This window comes from Mesoplodon mirus (genome assembly GCF_964341445.2).
Source record: "Mesoplodon mirus genome assembly, chromosome: 17".
NCBI lineage: Eukaryota > Metazoa > Chordata > Mammalia > Artiodactyla > Ziphiidae > Mesoplodon > Mesoplodon mirus.
Window position 1 is genome coordinate 46,959,864 of NC_138993.1, and position 22,229 is coordinate 46,982,092.

Here is a 22,229-nt window from a genome sequence, read left to right on the forward strand (position 1 = left end):
GTTATGTCAAAATATAGTGATTGTCGGAGCTTGAAATCCATGACAGCTATACTATTGGTCTTTCAAAGAAAGCTAGATTTCAAAAGAATCATTTCAAAATGAAGTAGGTTGTGATGGTAAGATGATACTTTGAGCTGGTGTTTTGATGTCCTCTCTGCCACTATAAATCTATAGCAATAATAAGTGAAATATGAAAGGAGAAAACTAAAAGGCATAGTTATCAGAATAATCGAGGGTGGCCATTAATGAAGGGTAAACAAACCAAGATGAGTCATGAGTTGATAATTCTTGCAGGTGAGTGATGAAAGTGGGGGTGGGGATGTGTCTCACTTTAGCATCTCTCTTTATGTATGTTTTATTTTCTAGAATGAAAACCTAGGAAATAAAAACATAATAAGCATCATCATGTGCTAGAAATGGAACAGAAAAACAACCATGCAAGAGTGGCTCAAACTGAATCCTTTGGTTCACTCAATAGAAAGAATGAATTTTTAAAAAATGGTCTGGTCACAAACATATAAGATAAAGTGGGGGAAAAAATCACTTTTATGTCCTTGATAAATTCTCACAAAGGTGCAAAGGAAAACAGATAAATGGATGTTAGCTGCATCATTATTAGAAAGAATTTAAATGCTTTTCAACAGCAGCATGGAAAATAGATTGTGCTTTATTTTTATAATGTAATTCTACGTGACAATTAAAATCATTAAATTAGATCTGAATGTGTATATGGAGAAGTCAAACACATAATATTAAATTTTAAAAAGCAAAATGCATGTGCCCATCTTTCTTTCTTTCTTCCCCCACCCCCCAAAGCAGGCAGTTCCTTAACTTTCTGGCATAACAGAAAGTTCTCAGGTTTATTTTGTAATTTCGTTGCCTCAGCCCTTTCTTTAAGGAGTCTGGTTCCTTTTAGTGGAGAATGCTATTCAGAAATTAAGATTTGGGTCCTGGTCATTGCTACATTGAACGTTATTTCTAGGCCCTTTCAGTAGGCAGAGGCGCAATGAAGAGGCAAGTGAGAGTATGGCTTAACATACTATGGATAAGATCATACTGGTAGTTAGTTCTAATTCCAATTCAGCACCACAATAGCTAGTTTGAAGGGGCTCCAACTGACCAAATAGGTACAACTTGAATATCAAGATGAATATTAACGATAATGAGTTACAATCCATTGAACAGAATAAGAGTCCTTGAGTGTTGTGCTAGTAAATAAAGAGGATCTTCACAGTAGAATGCCAACCAATAAATACATATGCTTATTGGAATTACTATTTTGTAACCTCATAATACTGTTTGATTTAGAGTCATCATTGGAAGCTTAAGCCACTGGGTAAAAGTATATTAGAGAACAGAATGTTAAAATATATCCCATAGCAAATTTGGGTGAATATCTCTTCCTTTCAGATGTCACTGAAAGTGTATAGAATCAATTATCCAGTTATTTTATAGGACTCAGTAAACTGTGAAATGTTGTAAAAGAAAAAAATTCCCACAGATTACTTACTAATTGCAAAGGGCAAAAAGTTACCTTTATAGTTGAGAACTTTGGCAGATACCACCTTAAGCAAATGATCAAAGTTATTGTCACTAATCATGAGATTAAGTGACATCATCTCAATACATCTTTATTTGATGTATTGAGGACACATTATCACTTCTGTAATATTCCTGCCCAAAGTGCTTAATCTAAATCTAGTCATAGAAAAACATCAGACAAATGACAGTTGAGCAACATTCTATAAAGTTGGCCTGTGCGCTACAAAAGGTCAATGTCGTGAAAGACAAAGGAAGGGAGAATCTTAACCGCTGGATGCCAGGGAAGTCCCAATGATTATATTCTGATTACATAAGAGAATATCTTTAACCTTTGGAAATTCACACCAATTATTTAGGGATAAAGGAACCTAATGTCTGCGTATGACAAATAGTTGAGGGGGAAAAAATGCACATGTAGAATTGTGTGTGTGTGTGTAGACGTGTATACCTGTATATGCATGTGTATTTTTATGTATATAAATTCATGTATATATATTTATTCACATATATGAACAACAGAGGGGGAGAGAATAAATATGGCAAAGTAATATTTAGTAAATATTACAAAGTAAATATGACAAAATATTAACAATTGGTGAGTAAAAGTATGTAAAAAAACATATGATATGGAAATTTATTATTGTATCTAGGGGATGATATTCGAACAGTGAGAAAATATAGGGAACTTCAGCTTTACTCATAGTGTTCTATCTTTTTAAAAAACAGAACAAAACTTTAATGCAAATATAGACAAATGTAACTGTCGTCAGCTGTGGATAGCAAGTTCATTAGTATTTTGCTGTATCATGCTTTATAATCTATTTTTTACATTAAAAAATCATAGCAAAAGTCCATTGTGAGAATAAAAACATTTGTATGTAAAGGCATAAAATACTTAAAGTAATATTACCAAAATATTAATATTGATAGTCATCTTTAATTAGTGGGTTTATGGGTGATTGTTATTTTTCAACTTGTGCTTTGCTCAAGTATAATTATAATACTTTGTTAAGCAGAAGAAATCTTAGAAGTCATCTTTCTAAATGAGTTATTGAAAATCTAATGAAAAGAAAAACAATTCTTAATAGCTCTCTCCATGGCAACACCAGGGGAGTAAATGAAATCAAGTGCAAAGGAAGTGATTCCCACTGCAGAGAACAAGTTAAGAATTAGCAAATCTATTTCTCTGCTCATTTTTTAAGATACCTGTTTGTAGGGTTGGTCCAATTCTTGGTTTTGCTGTTTTGGGGAAAGAGCTGGTCTGAAAATGGAAATTAGAATCTCTGGGTAATCATAAACAATTTGTGAATGAAATAATCACAAGAATTCCTGCCTGTGTATCATCTATGCAATCTGAGTGATGATTTAAGGCCTTTTTTAGCCTAACAACTGAAAGCCTAGAGCCATATTTTAAATTCTTTAAAAGTTTTGGCTTCAGGATTAGATTGAAGATGATTAATGAAAAGATACCAGAGTGTACCTTAGAAAGTTTTATTATTTACTTTGCTGATTAGTGTAGCTTACATATTTATTTTTTGAAGATAATAAATTCATGTTTATGTATCTGAACAAGGTCTTGAACAGAGTCCTTTCTAAATTTGAAAAGCAGATACTTTATCGTTCATGGAATGACACTGAAGTATCTCTGTTCAGTTTCCTGAAACATAATTGAGGCTTTTAAAATGTTCATTATAAAAAGAGACGTAGAATTTACATATGTGTTTGAGTTTTATTTTAGTAAAAATAAATAAATGTATTTGAATTTTACAGTGAACGTGATGTACTTGAACAGGAAGTAACTGACTTAAGGAGAAAACATGAAACACTTGAAGCCTCTCACATAATTCAAGATAAAGAAAGAAGTGAATTATCAAAAGAGGTAAGCTTATAGAGTCACTTGTATTTTATTTTACCATGATTGTGGACACAGCTCAGGGCAGAATTGTGAGGGGGACATTTTTCTTCCTTTCTGATGTAATTTCTAGAAAGAAGGGATTTTTTAGTAGCTCTGTTTATATGAAAATTTTCATGGTAAGAATTAGCCCTCTTTATATGTTGAACAAAAGCACAAATGAAAGAAAATAACTCAGTAAGCCTTGAAAAGTAAGATGACATTGCTCTGGACTCTGTCTGTCTCTGTGTGTGTGTAGGTAGCCACCTTACAGCATACTGTTACTTTACTGCAAAAGGATAAAGACTATCTCAACCGCCAAAATATGGAGCTTAGCGTTCGCTGTGCCCATGAAGAGGATCGTCTTGAAAGACTTCAAACTCAACTTGAAGAAACCAAAAAGGCTAGAGAAGAGATGTATGAAAAGTATGTAACATCAAGGTAAGATTTACATTATTTTCCATATCAATAGATATAAATTAACACCAGCTTCTTTGAGGGAACTCTTGGCTTTGGGGAAAAATAGTGATTTTTTTGTAAGGTCTATAGGATGATATTACGATAATCGTTCATTTTGTTTCCTCATAAGTTACTCATACTCTAATTGATTTTTTTCTTAAGATATTTTGTTTTTTCCAACAAGCAAGAGCCTATTTCTTTTAGGTAGTGATATATACACTATGACTATTTTTATTTATTTTTTTTATGATATAACCTTTTTAATTCCTAGTGAATAAGATCTCTACATAAATGTTTTATGGAAGTATATAAATATCTTTATAGAAGTATATTTTTGAAGAAAATGTAATTGTATGGAGCCTGACTAAGCTGACCTTTTCTTGACTGTGTGAAACATAAAAGAATAAGGAGACAGCATTGAGTACTGGTTTAAGATACCGGCTCTGGAATCAGACTCCTGCATTTCAATCCTGTCTTCTCTCTTCAAGTAGATGAATAAGCTATTCCTTTATACTAATAGCCTTTATAATCCTTGAATTACTTATTCTTAATAACTTTTTTCCCAGCTTGTGCTATTTTTCATCAGTTTGTGCTTCTGCTAATACCCTGTGTAACGCTTTGTGACTTTGCTAAGAGGTCACAGTGGCTATGGTTGTTGTGCTTAGAAGGAAAGGTTTTGTAAAGAGTACATTCGGGTCATTTTTTTAAAGCTTAATTGTCTTCCAGTATGCACCACATCAGATCATTGTTTCTAAATGAAGGACCTTCCATAATGCATTAGTTTTCAAGTCTTTTGCCATATGCATTAAATTAGTAAAATATTTTTGAAGATGAATAATTATTCAACATGAACGAACATTTTATATAGTAATTAAGCCTTTAGGGTAATATGTTTAAAAGAAAATCTCAGATGGAACTAGTTTGGAATGGTATTTTTAAGAATTTTAAAGCTTTATATCTAAACTGTGTTTTTTAAGTAATATTGTATGTAGAGCATATTTGACATAAGCTTAAAATATTACGTGAAGGGCAAAGACCTATTTCTTTTACAAACACAAAAAAAGGATATTCCTTTTGACTCTTTGCAGAGACCATTATAAAACAGAATATGAAAATAAACTACGTGATGAACTGGAACAAATCAGATTGAAAACTAATCAAGAAATTGATCAGCTTCGAAGTGCTTCCAGGGAAATGTATGAACGGGAAAACAGGTAAAAAAAAACAAGAATTTTATTGTTCTTTGTTTGAAGCTTATAGTTTTGTTTTGTTTTTAAAGTATTTGTTTATTTATTTATTTATGGCTGTGTTGGGTCTTCGTTTCTGTGCAATGGCTTTCTCTAGTTGTGGCAAGCGGAGGCCACTGTTCATCGCGGTGCGCAGGCCTCTCGCTATCACGGCCTCTCTTGTTGCGGAGCACAGGCTCCAGATGCGCACGCTCAGTAATTGTGGCTCATGGGCCAAGCTGCTCCGCGGCACGTGGGATCTTCCCAGACCAGGGCTCGAACCCGTGTCCCCTGCATTGGCAGGCAGATTCTCAATCACTGTGCCACCAGGGAAGCCCGAAGCTTATAGTTTTATCAAAGTTAAACTTGAGTTCATGACATAATGTCTTTTTTAATACATTAAAGAAAATTTGTCATAAATCTAAATCTAAGTATAATGGAATATTAAAGTTCTAAGGTCTTTGATAATTAGCTTAGAACAGGGTTTATCAGATGTTAGGCCTGTTTATTCTGGTATTCCTATTATCTTTTTATTACCCTGTTAGCTTTTCCTTTGGCCTTTACCTTAGTTCAGATTAAGGACAGAAATGAAAAGGAAATTAGAGAGTACTAAGAGATACCAGTAGTTCTTCCTGTAATATGCCAGTGATTTCTTCAGGAAGTTTTTAGAAACTGGAATAATAATATGAAGTATTGCTTATGCCTCATATAGCTGCTGGTCCTAAAGACATGTTAGATAATCTTTAAGAAGGATCAGTTTTATTCATGCAGTTACTTTTAGAACAGCATATATTAGGGTTTTTTTAGTGATTGGCAGCATTAAGGGAAAAGTAAATGCTTCTTATTTCAATAGCAGTTATTTTTATATACCATCATTATGGTTCATATGGCTTTTCAAAGTTGATGTTTTAGAGGGAAACTTTTTTGAAATGGACTTGTCATACTAGTTTATCAGCACTGACTTGAGTGTATGCTATTATCTTTGCCAACAAGCAAGACTTTAAATCAGACTAAGGTTGATATTAGCGAAGGTTACATTTGAGCTCTAAGAACAATAAATTTACTTATTTAGCCAATATTTATTAAGGTCCACCATGTTCTAGATACATGTCAGATGCCATAGCTACGGTGGTGACCTCTGCCTTTGCAAAGCTGGTAGTCTAATGGAGAAATAGAGAAACAATGATCAAAAGTATGATGATAATGGAGCAAATGGCAAGATACACAGGGTGAGACCACATAGACTCAAGGTGTATCGAACTCAGCCCTGGGAGGAATCAGGGAAGACTACGTGGAGGGAGAAGTACGCATGCAACAACTGCATGATGACTAAGAGCAAGACTGTCAGTTATGGGAGGGAAGGGAATTAGGGGAATTAATGCACACCCTGGAGGCAAGACAAAATGAAGTGTTTTGAACAAATAGAATAATTCAGAATGGTTAGACCATAGACCAAGAGGCAGCAAGTTGTAAGGGATGAGGGAAGAAGAGGGAAACGGGTCCAAATCATGCATTTGAGCCATTGTCTAAGGCAATGAACAATTGAAAGACTTGGGGAATATGTGTGATATGATCTAATTTTATATAAAAAGACCATTCTGTGATATGGAGGATAGACTGGAAAAGTATAAGGCTGTAGACAAAGAGGCCACTTATAGAGGTTGTTTCCCTTATCAAGACGGGTAGTGAAGATGGAACTGGATTAGTAGCAGTAGAGACGGGGAGAAGTGGGCCAGATTGAAAGAGTGCTCAGGAACTGGAACTAACCTAACTAAATAGTCAGGAAGATTCATTGGCTAGATTGCATTGGGGAGTGAGAAGTTACGGATGTCACCAGGTTCTTGATTGGGCAGCTGCGGGGATAGTGATGCAGTTTTTAAAGCATTAGAAAAAGACACGGCTTTAATTGGGAAACATGACAAATTTAGTTTAGTTTCATTAAGTCTGTGTGACATATGCAAATAAAAAAGTTGATTATATAAGGTCTGAATCTCAGGAGAAAGATCTAGATGTGAGCTAGACCCGTGGCACAGGTGACACTACTATTTTGTTTTACAAATAAGTACTTATAGTCCTGTGGCTCAATTCTGTTATGGATTTTATAATAAAGGCTTTTATTGACCAACTTAATAACCTTAAAATTTATGGGATTGTTTCTATGGTAACGTGTGATTACTTCCAAACAATTCACATAGCCACATAAACCTTGGTATGTAATCATTTTGAGAATGCACTGATTTTTTAGTTTTTGTTGTTGCCGTTGTTGTTTTATTTTTTAAAGACTCCTTTAAAATGCATCCCCTGGTAACATAAATTGATGTAAACTAGCCCCTATTCTCTAAGATGATTGGTAGAGGTAGGTTGAGAAACAGACGACAGAACCATTTCTGGAAGCAGGGAAGCTGAAGACAGGTTTCCTTTTCCCCTGTGTTGTTCTGACTCCATAGCCACGTCAAAGTGGATACCACCTAGTCAGGGAATTCCTGGGGCTGGGGCTACTGCCCTAGAAACCCCAGTCAGCCGCCGGATCCAGAATGACACCATGGATATTGAAGCTAGGGTGGATGGTTGCCACCAGGTGGTGCCAAACTGCAGCCCAGGCCCAAAGACATTTGAATTGCACAGGACTTCTAGCCAGCTGTATGTAGTATAGGCTCCCCTTTATCATTGTATTAACCTCACAATAATCCAACCCTGTGTTTTATGTGGCTGAATCTTTTTTAATCCCAGTTTCTTCATTCTGGCAGGATTTAACTATAGTTAGAGCTTACGTTCCACTGGTCTTTCACAAGGTAAAAATAAATTGCAACTTATTTCTTTTTAAATCTTACAACTTAAAATAATTAAGGAATGGATTTTAGTATTCCTTGTTATGAAACATGAGATTCAGAAAACACAAGTGTACACATTTAGATATTTTTGTGTCTGAGCAAATTAATCATGTGCTTTGGACTTATACGTTTAATTGTGTCAATTTTATTTTATCAAAGTATGCTGTTACAATATGAATTAAAATGGATAAAGTGGGCTTCCCTGGTGGCGCAGTGGTTGAGAGTCCGCCTGCCGATGCAGGGGACACGGGTTCGCGCCCCAGTCCGGGAAGATCCCACATGCCGCGGAGCGGCTGGGTCCGTGAGCCGTGGCCGCTGAGCCTGTGCGTCCAGAGCCTGTGCTCCGCAACGGGAGAGGCCACAACAGTGAGAGGCCCGCATACCAAAAAAAAAAAAAAAGAATAAAGTACTTACACTGGCATATTGGTACTTAGTCTCCTTGCCTCTTGGCCAGTAAACATTTTTAGGAGAAAGTTAAATAATAAGATTAGAAAAATATGTTTTGCCTTTGGTTTGCTTTCTATACATTGGGGGGTATTAAGAGAGTACCTTTTTAAAGACTTAAATATAAGGCATGACACCATAAAACTCCTAGAAGAGAACATAGGCATAACATTCTCTGACATAAATCATAGCAATGTTTTCTTAGGTCAGTCTCCCAAGTCAGTAGACATAAAAGCAAAACTAAACAAATGGGACCTAATCAAACTTACAAGCTTTTGCACAACAAAGGAAACCATAAACAAAATGAAAAAACGATGTATGGAATGGGAGAAAATATTTGCATGCGATACAAGGCTTCATTTCCAAAATATACACACAGCGCATACAACTCAATAACAGAAAAGCAAACAACCCAATCAAAAAACTGGCAGAAGACCTAAATAGACATTTCTCCAAAGAAGACATACAGATGGCTAATAGACACATGAAAAGATGCTCAACGTAGCTAATTATTACAGAAATGCAAATCAAAACTTTAATGAGGTATCACCTCACACCGGTCAGAATGGCCATCATTAAAAAGTCTACGTATAACAAGTGACAGAGAGGGTGTGGAGAAAAAGGAACCCTCCTACACTATTGGTGGGAATGTAAATTGGTGTAGCTACTATGGAAAACAGAATGGCGGTTCCTTAAAAAACTAAAAACGGAGTTGCCATATGATCCAGCAATCCCACTCCTGGGCATATATCTGGAGAAAACTCTAATTCAAAAGATATATGCACCCAAATGTTCATAGCAACTCTATTTACAATAGCCAAGACATGGAAGCAATCTAAATGCCCATAGACAGATAAATGGATAAAGAAGATGTGGTATATGTATACAATGAAATACTACTCAGCCATAAAAAAGAATGAAATAATGCCATTTCAGCATGGATGACCTAGAGATTATCACACTAAGTGAAGTAAGCCAGAAAGAAAAAGACAGATAACATATGATGTCACTTATATGTAGACTCTAAAATATGATACAAATGAACTTATTTACAAAACAGAAGTAGACTCACAAACATAGAAAACAAACTTATGGTTACCAAAGGGGGTGGGGGAGGGATAAATTGGGAGTTTGGGATTAGCAGATACAAACTACTCTTACATAAAATGGATAAACAACAAGGTCCTACTGTATATCACAGGGAACTATATTCAATATCCTGTAATAAACCATAGTGGAAAAGAAAATAAAAGATATGTACTCAGGGGTTGAGATTTAATAAAGTAATTTTACTGCTTTAAGAAAAGAGAGAGAGAGAGTGCCTTTTATTTTCTCCTCTTAGATGTGGAAAAGAAAGATGGAACTCATGCCATGCAATCTTGATATCTGCCCCTGCAATCAGTCATACCAGTAGTTTATGAAGTTAAGGGGTTGAGAGGGAAGAGGAAGAGAAGAGATAAAGACCTAAGAAAAGGCAGAGATAAGCAAAGAAAGAACTTGGGTATTTGGGTACATCCAAAATACTATAGTTGGGATTATAATGTGTATGTATGCTTTGGCTCAGTCTATGAGTTAGGTTTCTTGTCTTTTTCTGTACTTTATAGTTGCTTTGAAGTGATATTTTGGAGCTGTGGGAAATAATGAGTGAAACTCACTATGGTGGTGAGATTTATTGTATAAAAAACTTCTTACATAGTAGGACCATCTTGCACATTTGGAAGAAAAGCATTATTCCCTGAACAGGGAGTATATTATGAAAGAGATCTGGAATGAGACTAAACTTAAATCTTGGCTCTACCACTTACTAGCTGAGTGACTATGTCACTTAATATCGCTGAAGTTTAATTTTCTCTTTTATAAAATGAGCTCATAATAGTCTTTCACAGAGTGATCTGTAAGGTCTAAATGAGATAATATATGTAAAAAGTACAGTATAAATTATAAATCTGTATGTAAATCGTAGTTATTTAGATACCTTTTACTTATGAGAAATACTTTAAAAAATTATTTTATCCATTGTGTTGACAATTTAAGTAAAATGAGCATTATATAAAAGAAAACTGGTAACATTATGGAATTGTTTATAGTCACTGAAAGGCACTATTACAAAATATATAATTATTCTTAAGTATTGATCTCCATGGCATTTAACCACTTTTGTTGAATGAGACAATATAGACAGAGAGTCTGCATGCCATTTGTTTCAGTCCAAATTTCTGAATAAGATGGCTAACTTATTTGTTCCTGATTAATACTGTGAGGTAATAAAATAAGAGGAGATAAATTCAGCTGATTGTTTTCCCAGAAAGTAAAACTACCTTTACCTAAGAAAGGCTCATTATTATAAACACAGAAAGAGCTAGCCTCATAGTAATGCTGTAAAAAGGGTAAGGATGCGTTTGTTAGAGATATTCATTATACTCTTTATACTGCACAGAATATGGAAATTCAAATTGCTCTGCAGTTATTTGAAAGGGGGAAGGCAGTAGGGAAAAGGGATCAAAAATACGCTTTTAAATGTAACAATTAGTATTGCTTTAGTGATTTTATTTTCCCACCGTATCAAGAAAAACCATCTTGACCACAATTTATCATCCTCCAAAAGTACTCTAGAAGAAACTTAATGACGTAAACTTAAAATATGCATAGAATCTCAGAGTGATAGTAAACACTTTTGAATCTTGAATCTAAGTTTATTTACAAAGGTTAGTTGAGTATACCTAATGCATTACAATAGGCGAATTGGAACTAGTGTACAGAGGTTCCATTCATGATTTAAGAAATATATGTCCTCATTAGTGCTTAAACAAACTTCTTTCATTCATATCCTACCAGATATCTGTATAATTTTTAAAGTTCTTTAATGAAAAGACTTAAGAATATTCTACTTCATCTTTTCAGTTAGACTATTCTGAAAGTATATGGCTTTACAGATAACTCAGTATCTTAACTTCTCAAATAATTGTAAATAAAATTTTATTGTTAGCTGTCTTTTATTGTCAACTATATTCTTTATGCCTACAGGTGATTACACATGCGTTCACTGCTTAATTAATAATATTTAAGAATTTCAAGGTTTCTAAGGTGTTCCAGGTATGAAGCAAGGAGAGTTCGGGTTATGCAAAAACTTAGATTTTCCTTCATTGTATCATTCATAGGGTGGTGAGGGAGGCTGGTAAAGGGTAGGGTCAGATTTTAAAATGTCCTGTTGTCAGGTTATTTGGGGAGGTTTTACAGTAAAAGGGTGGCATGATATATTCATTTTTTGTAACCATGGTTGCAATGTGGGGTGGATTATGGTTGAAAAGGACATGGGGGGCAGAAAGATTGGTTGGGAGACCGTTGCAAAGTTTAAGTGAAGATGAGAAATGGAATAAGAGCTGAATTTAAAGATTATTTAGGTAGTAGAATTGACAAGACCTGGTTATTGACAGGAAGTGGACAAGAATAACTCCAGCTCTTCTGCTTTCCTGGTCTCAGAGAGATGGATTATTAGGCACGGCCATTAACTCAAGGTTATAGACAAGATTGAGAAAGGAAGATAACACTTAATTCCTGATGTTTTACAGATATGGCAACTCTGATCAAGCCCCAAAGTACTTCTCTAAGATCACATGGTTTATTTGTTTGTCTATTATTCATTAAGAAATTTTAAATTTTATTATTACTTATTTTATTATTATTTATGAGGTAACATTGATTTATAACATTATATAAGTTTCATGTGTACAGCATTGTATTTCTACTTCTGTATACCCTACAATATGCTCACCACCAAAATTTATTTTTCACTGTAATCATACAGTTAATCACCTTTACCCATTTTGCCTTCCCCTTCCCCTTCCGACCACCACTCTGTTCTCTGTATCTACGTGTTTGTTTGGTTTGGTTTGGTTTGTTCATTATTTTGTTTTTATTTATTTATCAGTTTTTCATATTCCACATATGAGTTAGATCTTTCGATATTAGTCTTCTTCCATCTGACATATTTCACTTAGCATAATATCCTCAAGGTCCATCCATGTTGTCACACATGGCAAGATTTCATCTTTCTTTATTGCTGAGTAGTATTCCATTGTGTGTGTGTGTGTGTGTGTGTGTGATATATATGCCACACCTTCTTTATCCATTCATCTGTTGATAGGCTTAGATTGTTTCCATATCTTGGCTATTGTAAATAATGCCACAGTGAACATGGGGGTGTGGATATCTTTTCAGATTAGTGTTTTCTTGTTCTTGGACTATATACCCAAAAGTAGGGTAGCTGGATCATATGGTAGTTCTATTCTTAATTTTTTGAGGAATCTCCATACTGTGTTATAGTGGCTGCACCAATTTACATTCCCACCAGCAGTGTATAAGGGTTCCCTTTTCTCTAGATCCTCTTCGACACATGTTATTTCTTGCCTTTTTGTTAGTAGCCATTCTGTCAGGTGAAGGTGATAGCTCATTGTGGTTTTGATTTGTATTTCCCTACTAATTGGTGGTTTTGAACATCTTTTCATGTGCCTGTTGGGCATCTGTTTGTCTTCTTTAAAAAATGTCTATTAATCTCTGCCCATTTTTTAATCGGGTCGCTTTTGTTGTTGAGCTGTATGGGTTCTTTATGTATTTTGGATATAAACCCCTTATTGCATATATCATTTACAAACATCTTCTCTCATTCAGTAGGGTCATTGTTGTGTTATTAATGGTTTCCTTTGCTGTGCAGAAGCTTTTTAATATGATTTAATTCATTTGTTTCTTTTTGCCTTTGTTCCCCTTGCCTGAGAAGACATATCTAGAAAAATATTGTTAAAATTGATGTCAAAGAGCATACTGCCTATGTTTTTTTCTAAGAGTTTTATGGTTTCAGGTCTTACATTCAAGTCTTTAACCCATTTTGATTAAATTTTGTGTATGGTGTGGGATAGTGGTCTAGTTTCATTTTTTTGCATGTGGCTGTCCAGTTTTCCCAACACGATTTATTGGAGAGACTATCCTTTCTCCACTGTATGTTCTTTGCTCCTTTGTCGTAAATTAATTGTCCATATGTGTGGGTTTATTTCTAGGCTCTCTATTCTGTTCCATTGATCTATGTACCTGTTTCTCTGCCAGTACCATGCTGTTTTGATTACTGTTGCTTTGTACTATAGTTTGAAACCAGGGGGTGTGATGCCTGCAGCTTTGTTCCTTTTTCTCACAATTGCTTTGGCTATTCAGGGCATTTTGTGGTTCCATATAAATTTCAGAAAGTTTTGTTCTATTTCTGTGAAAAATATCTTGGGATTTTGATAGAGATTACATTGAACCTGTAGATTGCTTTAGGTAATAAGGACATTTTGACAATGTTAATTCTTTCAATCCATGAGCACGGAACATTTCTCCATTTATTTGTGTCTTTTTTCAATTTCTTTCAACAGTAAGATCACATAGTTTATAACTAGAAATTTTTCTCTACTGTGCCCCAGATATAACTCCCCTCAGTTCTCAGGTAAGGCCCTGAGGCAAGAAGGGACCTTAAGGTGATGAAGCTGCTCCAGCAGTTTTCTCTGTTTTCCCCAAGGTACTCTTACAAATATTATAATTTTCTTTATATACAATAAAAAATCTTGGGAAACATTGCCCTAATTTTCATTCTTTAAGTGAATACCTTCATATTTTTAATTTAGATTTTCATATTTAAAAAATTTTGTATTGAAGTATAGTTGATTCACAATATTATATTAGTTTCAGGTGTGTAGCATAGTGATTCAGTATTTTTATGGATTATATCCATTTAAAGTTACTACAAAATCATGACTATAATTCCCTGTGCTGTACAATATGTCCTTATTGCTTACTTATTTTGCACATAGTAGTTTGTGTCTTTTAATCCCATACCCCTATCTCACCCCTCCCCTGGATTTTCATATTTAGATAACATACTAACAATAGCTACTATTTATTGAGTATACATAAATAGATGTATCACATACGTTATAGAGAGAATTAAATGGTATCCCCATTTTACAAATGTGGAAGCTGAGACACTGAGAGGCTGTGATTTGTCTATGATCATAGACTTTTTAACTGATGAAACTAGGTAGCTCTGACTCTGCAGTGTAATGCAGACTCCTGTCTTACTGGGCAAGGCTATGAAAATTGACAAAAGATTTCTTATTGAAACTCTAATTTTGGACTTCCCTGGTGGCGCAGTGGTTAGAATCCACCTGCCAATGCAGGGGACACAGGTTTGAGCCCTGGTCTGGGAAGATCCCACGTGCTGTGGAGCAACTAAGCCTGTGTGCCACAATGACTGAGCCTGTGCTCTAGAGCCCGCGAGCCACAACTACTGAGCCCGTGTGCCACAACTACAGAAGCTCGCACGCCTAGAGCCCATGCTCCACAACAAGAGAAGCCATCGCAATGAGAAGCCCGCGCACCACAACAAAGAGTAGCCCCCACTCACCACAACTAGAGAAAGCCCACATGCCACAACGAAGACCCAACACAGCCAAAAATAAATGAATAAAATAAATACATTTATTTTTTTTAAAAAAAGGAAGAAAGAAACTCTAATTTTAGTGGTAATGTTTTTAGAAAAGAAACTCGGTCTTTTAAGAGAGTTTGCAAACCCTGCTTCACACTTGAGGGCTGAGTGCAGATTATTAGAACTTTATAAAAGCAGTAAAAGCATTTGTAATTTTGAAAATTAGGGAAGAGGCTTATATTCTTCTATAAAATGGTATAATTTTTTGACAAAGTCTGCCTCTCAGACACTACTCTGCACTTATAACTAGAGCCCATCCCCTCTTGCTGTATAAGGACACACTCCAGAAATTCTCCCCTATGTCTCCTATATTGGCAGTTTTCCCCTCTCTGCCATGTATAAACATATTATTTCTCCCCTTTTTAAAAAGCCTCTTTTATCTCCACTTCCCCCTCCAGCCACTGCCCTGTTTCTTTGCTCCCCTTTGTGACCAGATTCCTGCAGAGTTTATATATTCATTCCTTACCCTCATTTTTAAAAGTCCACTACCAAACTTTGCCCCCATACCAGTCCAAAAAACTGTTCTTATCACAGCCCCCAGAGACCATGTTCCCAAAAGTCTAGTGGTCAGGTTGTCTTCTTACCTTGCTTGACCACAGCGATATTGAATATAGTTGATCACTCCCTACTCCTGGAAACACACTCTTTAATGGCTTCCAGGATCCCACACTTGGACTGTTCCCCTTCCTCACTGGCGTCTTTACTGGTCTTTCCCGTCTCCTTGACATCTTCTGCAGCTGCCTCCATGACATTTCCACTTGGTTATCTAATAAGCGTCTTAAATTTAACATGTCCAGATGCAAACTTCTGTCCCTCCAACCTTGCTCTGCCTCCGTCTGACCCAGTGCAATTAAGGACAACTCTAGTCTTCTTCTTGCTCAGGCCAAAAACCTTGAGGTCATCTTCAACATCTTTTTCATATTCCATGTGGTGTTCATTAGCAGATCCTTTTGATTGTGTCTTCAGAATTTATTGATCTTTTATCATCAATAAATACTACCTTGGTCCAAGTTATCATTATCTCTTGATTGATCTTTTATCATCAGTAAGTACTACCTTGGTCTGAGTTATCATTATCTCTTGCTCTGATTACTGCAAGAGCCACTTAAGTGGTCCCCCAGCTTCCTTCTGTGTTCCTGTTAAACAGTAGGTCAAATTGGATCACTCCTCTGCTCAGATAAAAAGGCCATCTGCCATCTCACTCTGTCAAAGTTTAAGTGATTAAAATGGCCTGTGATGGTACCTCATCTGTGCCCAATGTTCCCACCCTCATTTTACTACTCTGTTCGACTCACTCGCTCAATCACACTGCCTCCTGTTCCTTTAACAGTTAGGCGTGTTTCCCACCTCAAGTCCTTTGTATTTACAGTTCCCACAGCTTAACCACCACTTCTGGATACCCTGGAGCCCTGTCTCCTCTCTTTCTCCACATCTTCGGATGTCACCTGCTCTCTCCTATCTTTCTTGACCACCCTGTTTAAAATTGTGAAGGCCCCCCACTCCTCCCACACCTACTAGCCCACACCTGTTAGCCCCTTCCCTGCTTCATTTTTCTCCAGAGCACTTAGGACCTACGGACATGCATTTGGTTTCTTTCCTACTAGAATGCAATCTCCACGTGAGTACGGATTTTCCTCTGTTCTTCAGGGTTGGATTCCCAGGTACCAATGTCTGGTCTGTTGTAAGTGCTCAATACATATTTGTTGAATGGAAGAATGAATTGCTCCTACTTTTGAGAAATCAGACTATTGGTTTAGATGAAATGAAAAGCTGCACAAAATTTATAATGAGCTGGATTTGATCAGAACCAAGCATGGTGGCTGACATTTGTAGTCCCTCAGTTAACCATACACCAGAGTCACCTAGTTTCATTTTAATATATTACATTTTATTCCATCAGCTACTTGTTAAACCTCAACACATTAATAGATTTCAAAGTGTTTTGCATTTTGGTGCTTACCTTTTTTTTATAATTTTAAAAAATCATTTATCTACTTTTGGCTGAAGTTTTCACATCTATAAAATGAAAAAAAAAACTGCTTGAGCACCAACTAAAGTAACAGGATAGGAAAATGTATCCTGTTCATTTAACAGTAATCTCAAAAAGTTTCCACTCTTAAAATGCGTAACTTCACCCAAGAAATTGTTACATAAAATTTCTACTTTGTTGTTTTTCTCATGTCCTATTCATTCACTTTTCAACTATGTTAATTAAAGGAAAAATTATCAGTCATTGATTATATAATAACAGATAATCCACTTGGAATTCTTTTATTTCATGCCATCTTTTTTTTTTTTTTACATCTTTATTGGAGTATAATTGCTTTGCAATGGTGTGTTAGTTTCTGCTTTATAACAAAGTGAATCAGTTATACATGTACATATGTTCCCATATCTCTTCCCTCTTGTGTCTCCCTCCCTCCCACCCTCCCTATCCCACCCCTCTAGGTGGTCACAAAGCACCGAGCTGATCTCCCTGTGCTATGCGGCTGCTTCCCACTAGCTATCTATTTTATGTTTGGTAGTGTATATATGTCCATGCCACTCTCTCACTTTGTCACAGCTTACCCTTCCCCCTCCCCATATCCTCAAGTCCATTCTCTAGTAGGTCTGTGTCTTTATTCCCGTCTTGCCCCTAGGTTCTTCATGACCTTTTTTTTTTCTCTTAGATTCCATATATATGTGTTAGCATACGGTATTTGTTTTTCTGTTTCTGACTGACTTCACTCTGTATGACAGACTAGGTCCATCCACCTCACTACAAATAACTCAATTTCGTTTCTTTTCATGGCTGAGTAATATTCCATTGTATATATGTGCCACATCTTCTTTATCCATTCATCTGTTGATGGACACTTAGGTTGCTTCCATGTCCTGGCTATTGTAAATAGAGCTGCAATGAACATTTTGGTACATGACTCTTTTTAAATTATGGTTTTCTCAGGGTATATGCCCAGTAGTGGGATTGCTGGGTCGTATGGTAGTTCTATCTGTAGTTTTTTAAGGAACCTCCATACTGTTCTCCATGGTGGCTGTATCAATTTACATTCCCACCAACAGTGCAAGAGGGTTCCCTTTTCTCCATACCCTCTCCAGCATTTATTGTTTGTAGATTTTTTGATGATGGCCATTCTGACCAGTGTGAGATGTTATCTCATTGTAGTTTTGATTTGCATTTCTCTAATGATTAATGATGTTGAGCATTCTTTCATGTGTTCATTGGCAATCTGCATATCTTCTTTGGAGAAATGTCTGTTTAGGTCTTCTGCCCATTTTTCGATTGGGTTGATTGTTTTTTTGATATTGAGCTTCATGAGCTGCTTGTAAATTTTGGAGATTAATCCTTTGTCAGTTGCTTCATTTGCAAATATTTTCTCCCATTCTGAGGCTTGTCTTTTCGTCTTGTTTATGGTTTCCTTTGCTGTGCAAAAGCTTTTAAGTTTCATTAGGTTCGATTTGTTTATTTTTGTTTTTATTTCCATTTCTCTAGGAGGTGGGTCAAAAAGGATCTTGCTGTGGCTTATGTCATAGAGTGTTCTGCCTATGTTTTCCTCTAGGAGTTTGATAGTGTCTTGCCTTACATTTAGGTCTTTAATCCATTTTGAGGTTATTTTTGTGTATGGTGTTCGGGAGTGTTCTAATTTCATACTTTTACATGTACCTGTCCAGTTTTCCCAGCACCACTTACTGAAAAGGCTGTCTTTTCTCCACTGTATATTCTTGCCTCCTTTATGAAAGATAAGGTGACCATATGTGCATGGGTTTATCTCTGGGCTTTCTATCCTGTTCCATTGATCTATATTTCTTTTTTTGTGGCAGTACCATACTGTCTTGATTACTGTAGCTTTGTAGTATAGTCTGAAGTCAGGGAGCCTGATTCCTCCAGCTCCATTTTCCTTTCTCAAGATTGCTTTGGCTATTCGGGGTCTTTTGCGTTTCCATACAAATTGTGAAATTTTTTGTTCTAGTTCTGTGAAAAATGCCAGTGGTAGTTTGATAGGGATTGCATTGAATCTGTAGATTGCTTTGGGTAGTAGAGTCATTTTCACAATGTTGATTCTTCCAATCCAAGAACATGGTACATCTCTCCATTATTTGTATCATCTTTAATTTCTTTCATCAGTGTCTTATAATATTCTGCATACAGGTCTTTTGTCTCCTTAGGTAGGTTTATTCCTAGATATTTTATTCTTTTTGTTGCAGTGGTAAATGCGAGTGTCTTCTTAATTTCACTTTCAGATTTTTCATCATTAGTGTATAGGAATTCCAGAGATTTGTGTGCATTAATTTTGTATCCTGCTACTTTACCAAATTCATTGATTAGCTCTAGTAGTTTTCTGGTAGCATCTTTAGGATTCTCTATGTATAGTATCATGTCATCTGCAAACAGTGACAGCTTTACTTCTTCTTTTCCAATTTGGATTCCTTTTATTTCTTTTCCTTCTCTGATTGCTGTGTCTAAAACTTCCAAAACTATGTTGAATAATAGTGGTGAGAGTGGGCAACCTGTCGTGTTCCTGATCTTGGTGGAAATGGTTTCAGTTTTTCACCATTGAGGACGATGTTGGCTGTGGGTTTTTCATATATGGCCTTTATTATGTTGAGGAAAGTTCCCTCTATGCCTACTTTCTGCAGCGTTTTTATCATAAATGGGTGTTGAATTTTGTCGAAAGCTTTCTCTGCATCGATTGAGATGATCATATGGTTTTTCTCCTTCAATTTGTTAATATGGTGTATCACATTCATTGATTTGCATATATTGAAGAATCCTTGCATTCCTGGGATAAACCCCACTTGATCGTGGTGTATGATCCTTTTAATGTGTTGTTGGATTCTGTTTGCTAGTATTTTGTTGAGGATTTTTGCATCTTTGTTCATCAATGATATTGGCCTGTAGTTTTCTTTCTTTGTGACATCTTTGTCTGGTTTTGGTATCAGGGTGATGGTGGCCTCGTAGAATGAGTTTGAGAGTGTTCCTCCCTCTGCTATATTTTGGAAGAGTTTGAGAAGGATAGGTGTTAGCTCTTCTCTAAGTGTTTGGTAGAATTCGCCTGTGAAGCCATCTGGTCCTGGGCTTTTGTCATGCCATCTTAAAATCAAATGCAAATGGGCAGTTTTATGTTTTGTCCGGGAAGAAGACTCTGAAGGTAGAAGAGATTAATTCAGACGCTTTTCCTATAAATAAGCTTGTCATATAAACAGCCTGTTTCAGTCCCTTTTTGTTCTAACTGGAAAAAATATGTTCACTTGTATTGACCAAAAATATTTTTACATGGAGGCAGGAGGAGAATGGGTTGCTTAGTTGTTTTTGCTAAGCTCTGCTGACAGCCCTGTTTCTTTCACTGTTTATCTTTAGTAAATTTCAGGTTCTGAGGCATTTGTGATGTTTATTCAGGCTAACACATGCTCTTGGCATTGCCAAATTCTGATTTGTTCCTGTTAGAATTTTAAGGGTTCCTGAAGTTTTTCTCATTCTTCTCACATTTTCCTTCCACTTTTCAAGGATCTATTTTGATTTGACCTATTGGTACCATGAAATTGGTCTTCTAGTAGGAAGAAAATATATTCCTTCCTGTACAGAAGTCTGATGATATTGTATGTTTTGTACTGGGGTTTTCAGTAAAATCCTTTTATTGGAGAAATAGTCAAGAACTTAACTCTTTAAGTTTCTTGTTTGAATGTGATAATTTAAGTGATAACTCCCAGTTGTTTTTCCACAAAAGTGCTGGTTTATGCCTATTTCTATAGCATAATTATTAATAGCACCCCTTTCACTCTAAGAAGTGCCTAAGTTAAAAAATACATTATTTGGACACTAGTGATAATACTAGGAAACTCACTTTTCTTTTGCATTTTACATAGGATTGATAAAGTTTCTTTTCCTTTTTCTGCCATCTTTCCTCTCAATCCACCTCCCACACACAAATATAGGATGGATGGGGGGAGATCAGTGTTTGTTATGGAGATGGAGTTAGTAAGAAACATGAAAGAATTATGAAAAAAAATGTTGGGAATCAAACGTTAGCTTTCTAAAAAGCATTTCTAGGGATTAGATATTTGAATTTTTGTATTTTAAAACATTTGTTATAATGTTGGCCAACTCCCAGCATCTTTCTCTGCTATGATTACATTTGATTATATACTCAGTTTGGACTTTTAAAGCTTTAGCTCTATTAGCTTGTTCATGCTGTCAATTTTTCAAGTTTGTCTTTTGAAGAACATTTGAATTCCTGCTATTTGTTCTGTAATTGTATTTCTGTTACATCTTCTAATGCATTTAACATTTTTAAATGGACAGTTTATTAGTTATATGGCAGTTATGGTTTTATCTGTGACAGGAATCAATCCATCTGGTGTTTTATCAAACCAGTCTGAGTTTGAAAGAGCATGGGCCATAAAAACAAGTGTATAATATATTCACAATTCTTCCAAGAATTGTTTTTGATTTAACATCTATCTGTGTTAGGAGATAATCATGTAATATAAATCTCATAATGACAGAATTTCCCAAGGAGAAGATTTCTGTGAAACAAGGGGACTCTTCAGAGAGGCAGCCTAGTATGATGGAGAGCATAGAGTCTAGCACCATATGGTTTTGGTTCCAATTTGGGCTCCATAGCTTACTTGCCACATGACTGTTGTAGGCAAATACTTAACTTCTCTGTGTTTCAGTCTTCTTCTTAAAATGGAGATAATGATACAACCTACACTTTTTGCAGTTGTCATGAAGATTAAATGAGTTATTATATGTACACTGCCTAGCAAAGTTCCTAGCACAGGGTGAGCACTCTGTGTTTGGTATTACTGTTATTGTCAGTGGAAGAATCACTCAGTTTCTCTTTCTCAAACTTAATTTGAAACATTAAAAGTCAATTCATAATATTAAAGGAAGTATTTCTAATCTTTATGTTAAAAGGAATTGTGCTGCTTCTTACTGAAGTATGCAGGTTGTGACAGGATGTGGAAGGCATGTTACCTTATAAGAACGATTTACAGGGACTTCCCCGGTGGCGCAGTGGCTAAGAATCCGCCTGCCAGCGCAGGGCACACGAGTTTGAGCCCTGGTCCAGGAAGATCCCACATGCTGTGGAGCATCTAAGCCCGTGAGCCACAACTACTGAGCCTGAGCTCTAGAGCCCGCAAGCCACAGCTACTAAAGCCCACGCGCCTAGAGCCCGTGCTCCTCAACAAGAGAGGCCACCGCGGTGAGAAGCCCACGCACCTCAATGAAGACCCAATGCAGCCAAAAATAAACAAACAAATAAATACATTTATAAAAAAAAAAAAAAGAACAATTTACACGGAAATCTTACCAGCAAACACCT

General features: G+C 36.0%; 1 protein-coding gene across 3 annotated transcripts in view; it reads left to right on the forward strand.

Moving 5' to 3' along the window:
• PIBF1 (progesterone immunomodulatory binding factor 1) overlaps positions 1-22,229 on the forward strand; it is a 202,973-nt gene that overhangs the window by 40,293 nt on the left and 140,451 nt on the right. For all 3 annotated transcript variants that reach the window (XM_082601927.1, XM_082601928.1, XM_082601929.1), the window contains exons 7-9: positions 3,313-3,421; positions 3,693-3,874; positions 4,981-5,106. In XM_082601927.1, the coding sequence (XP_082458053.1) occupies positions 3,313-3,421; positions 3,693-3,874; positions 4,981-5,106 (417 nt within the window). The remainder of the gene's footprint in view (positions 1-3,312; positions 3,422-3,692; positions 3,875-4,980; positions 5,107-22,229) is intronic.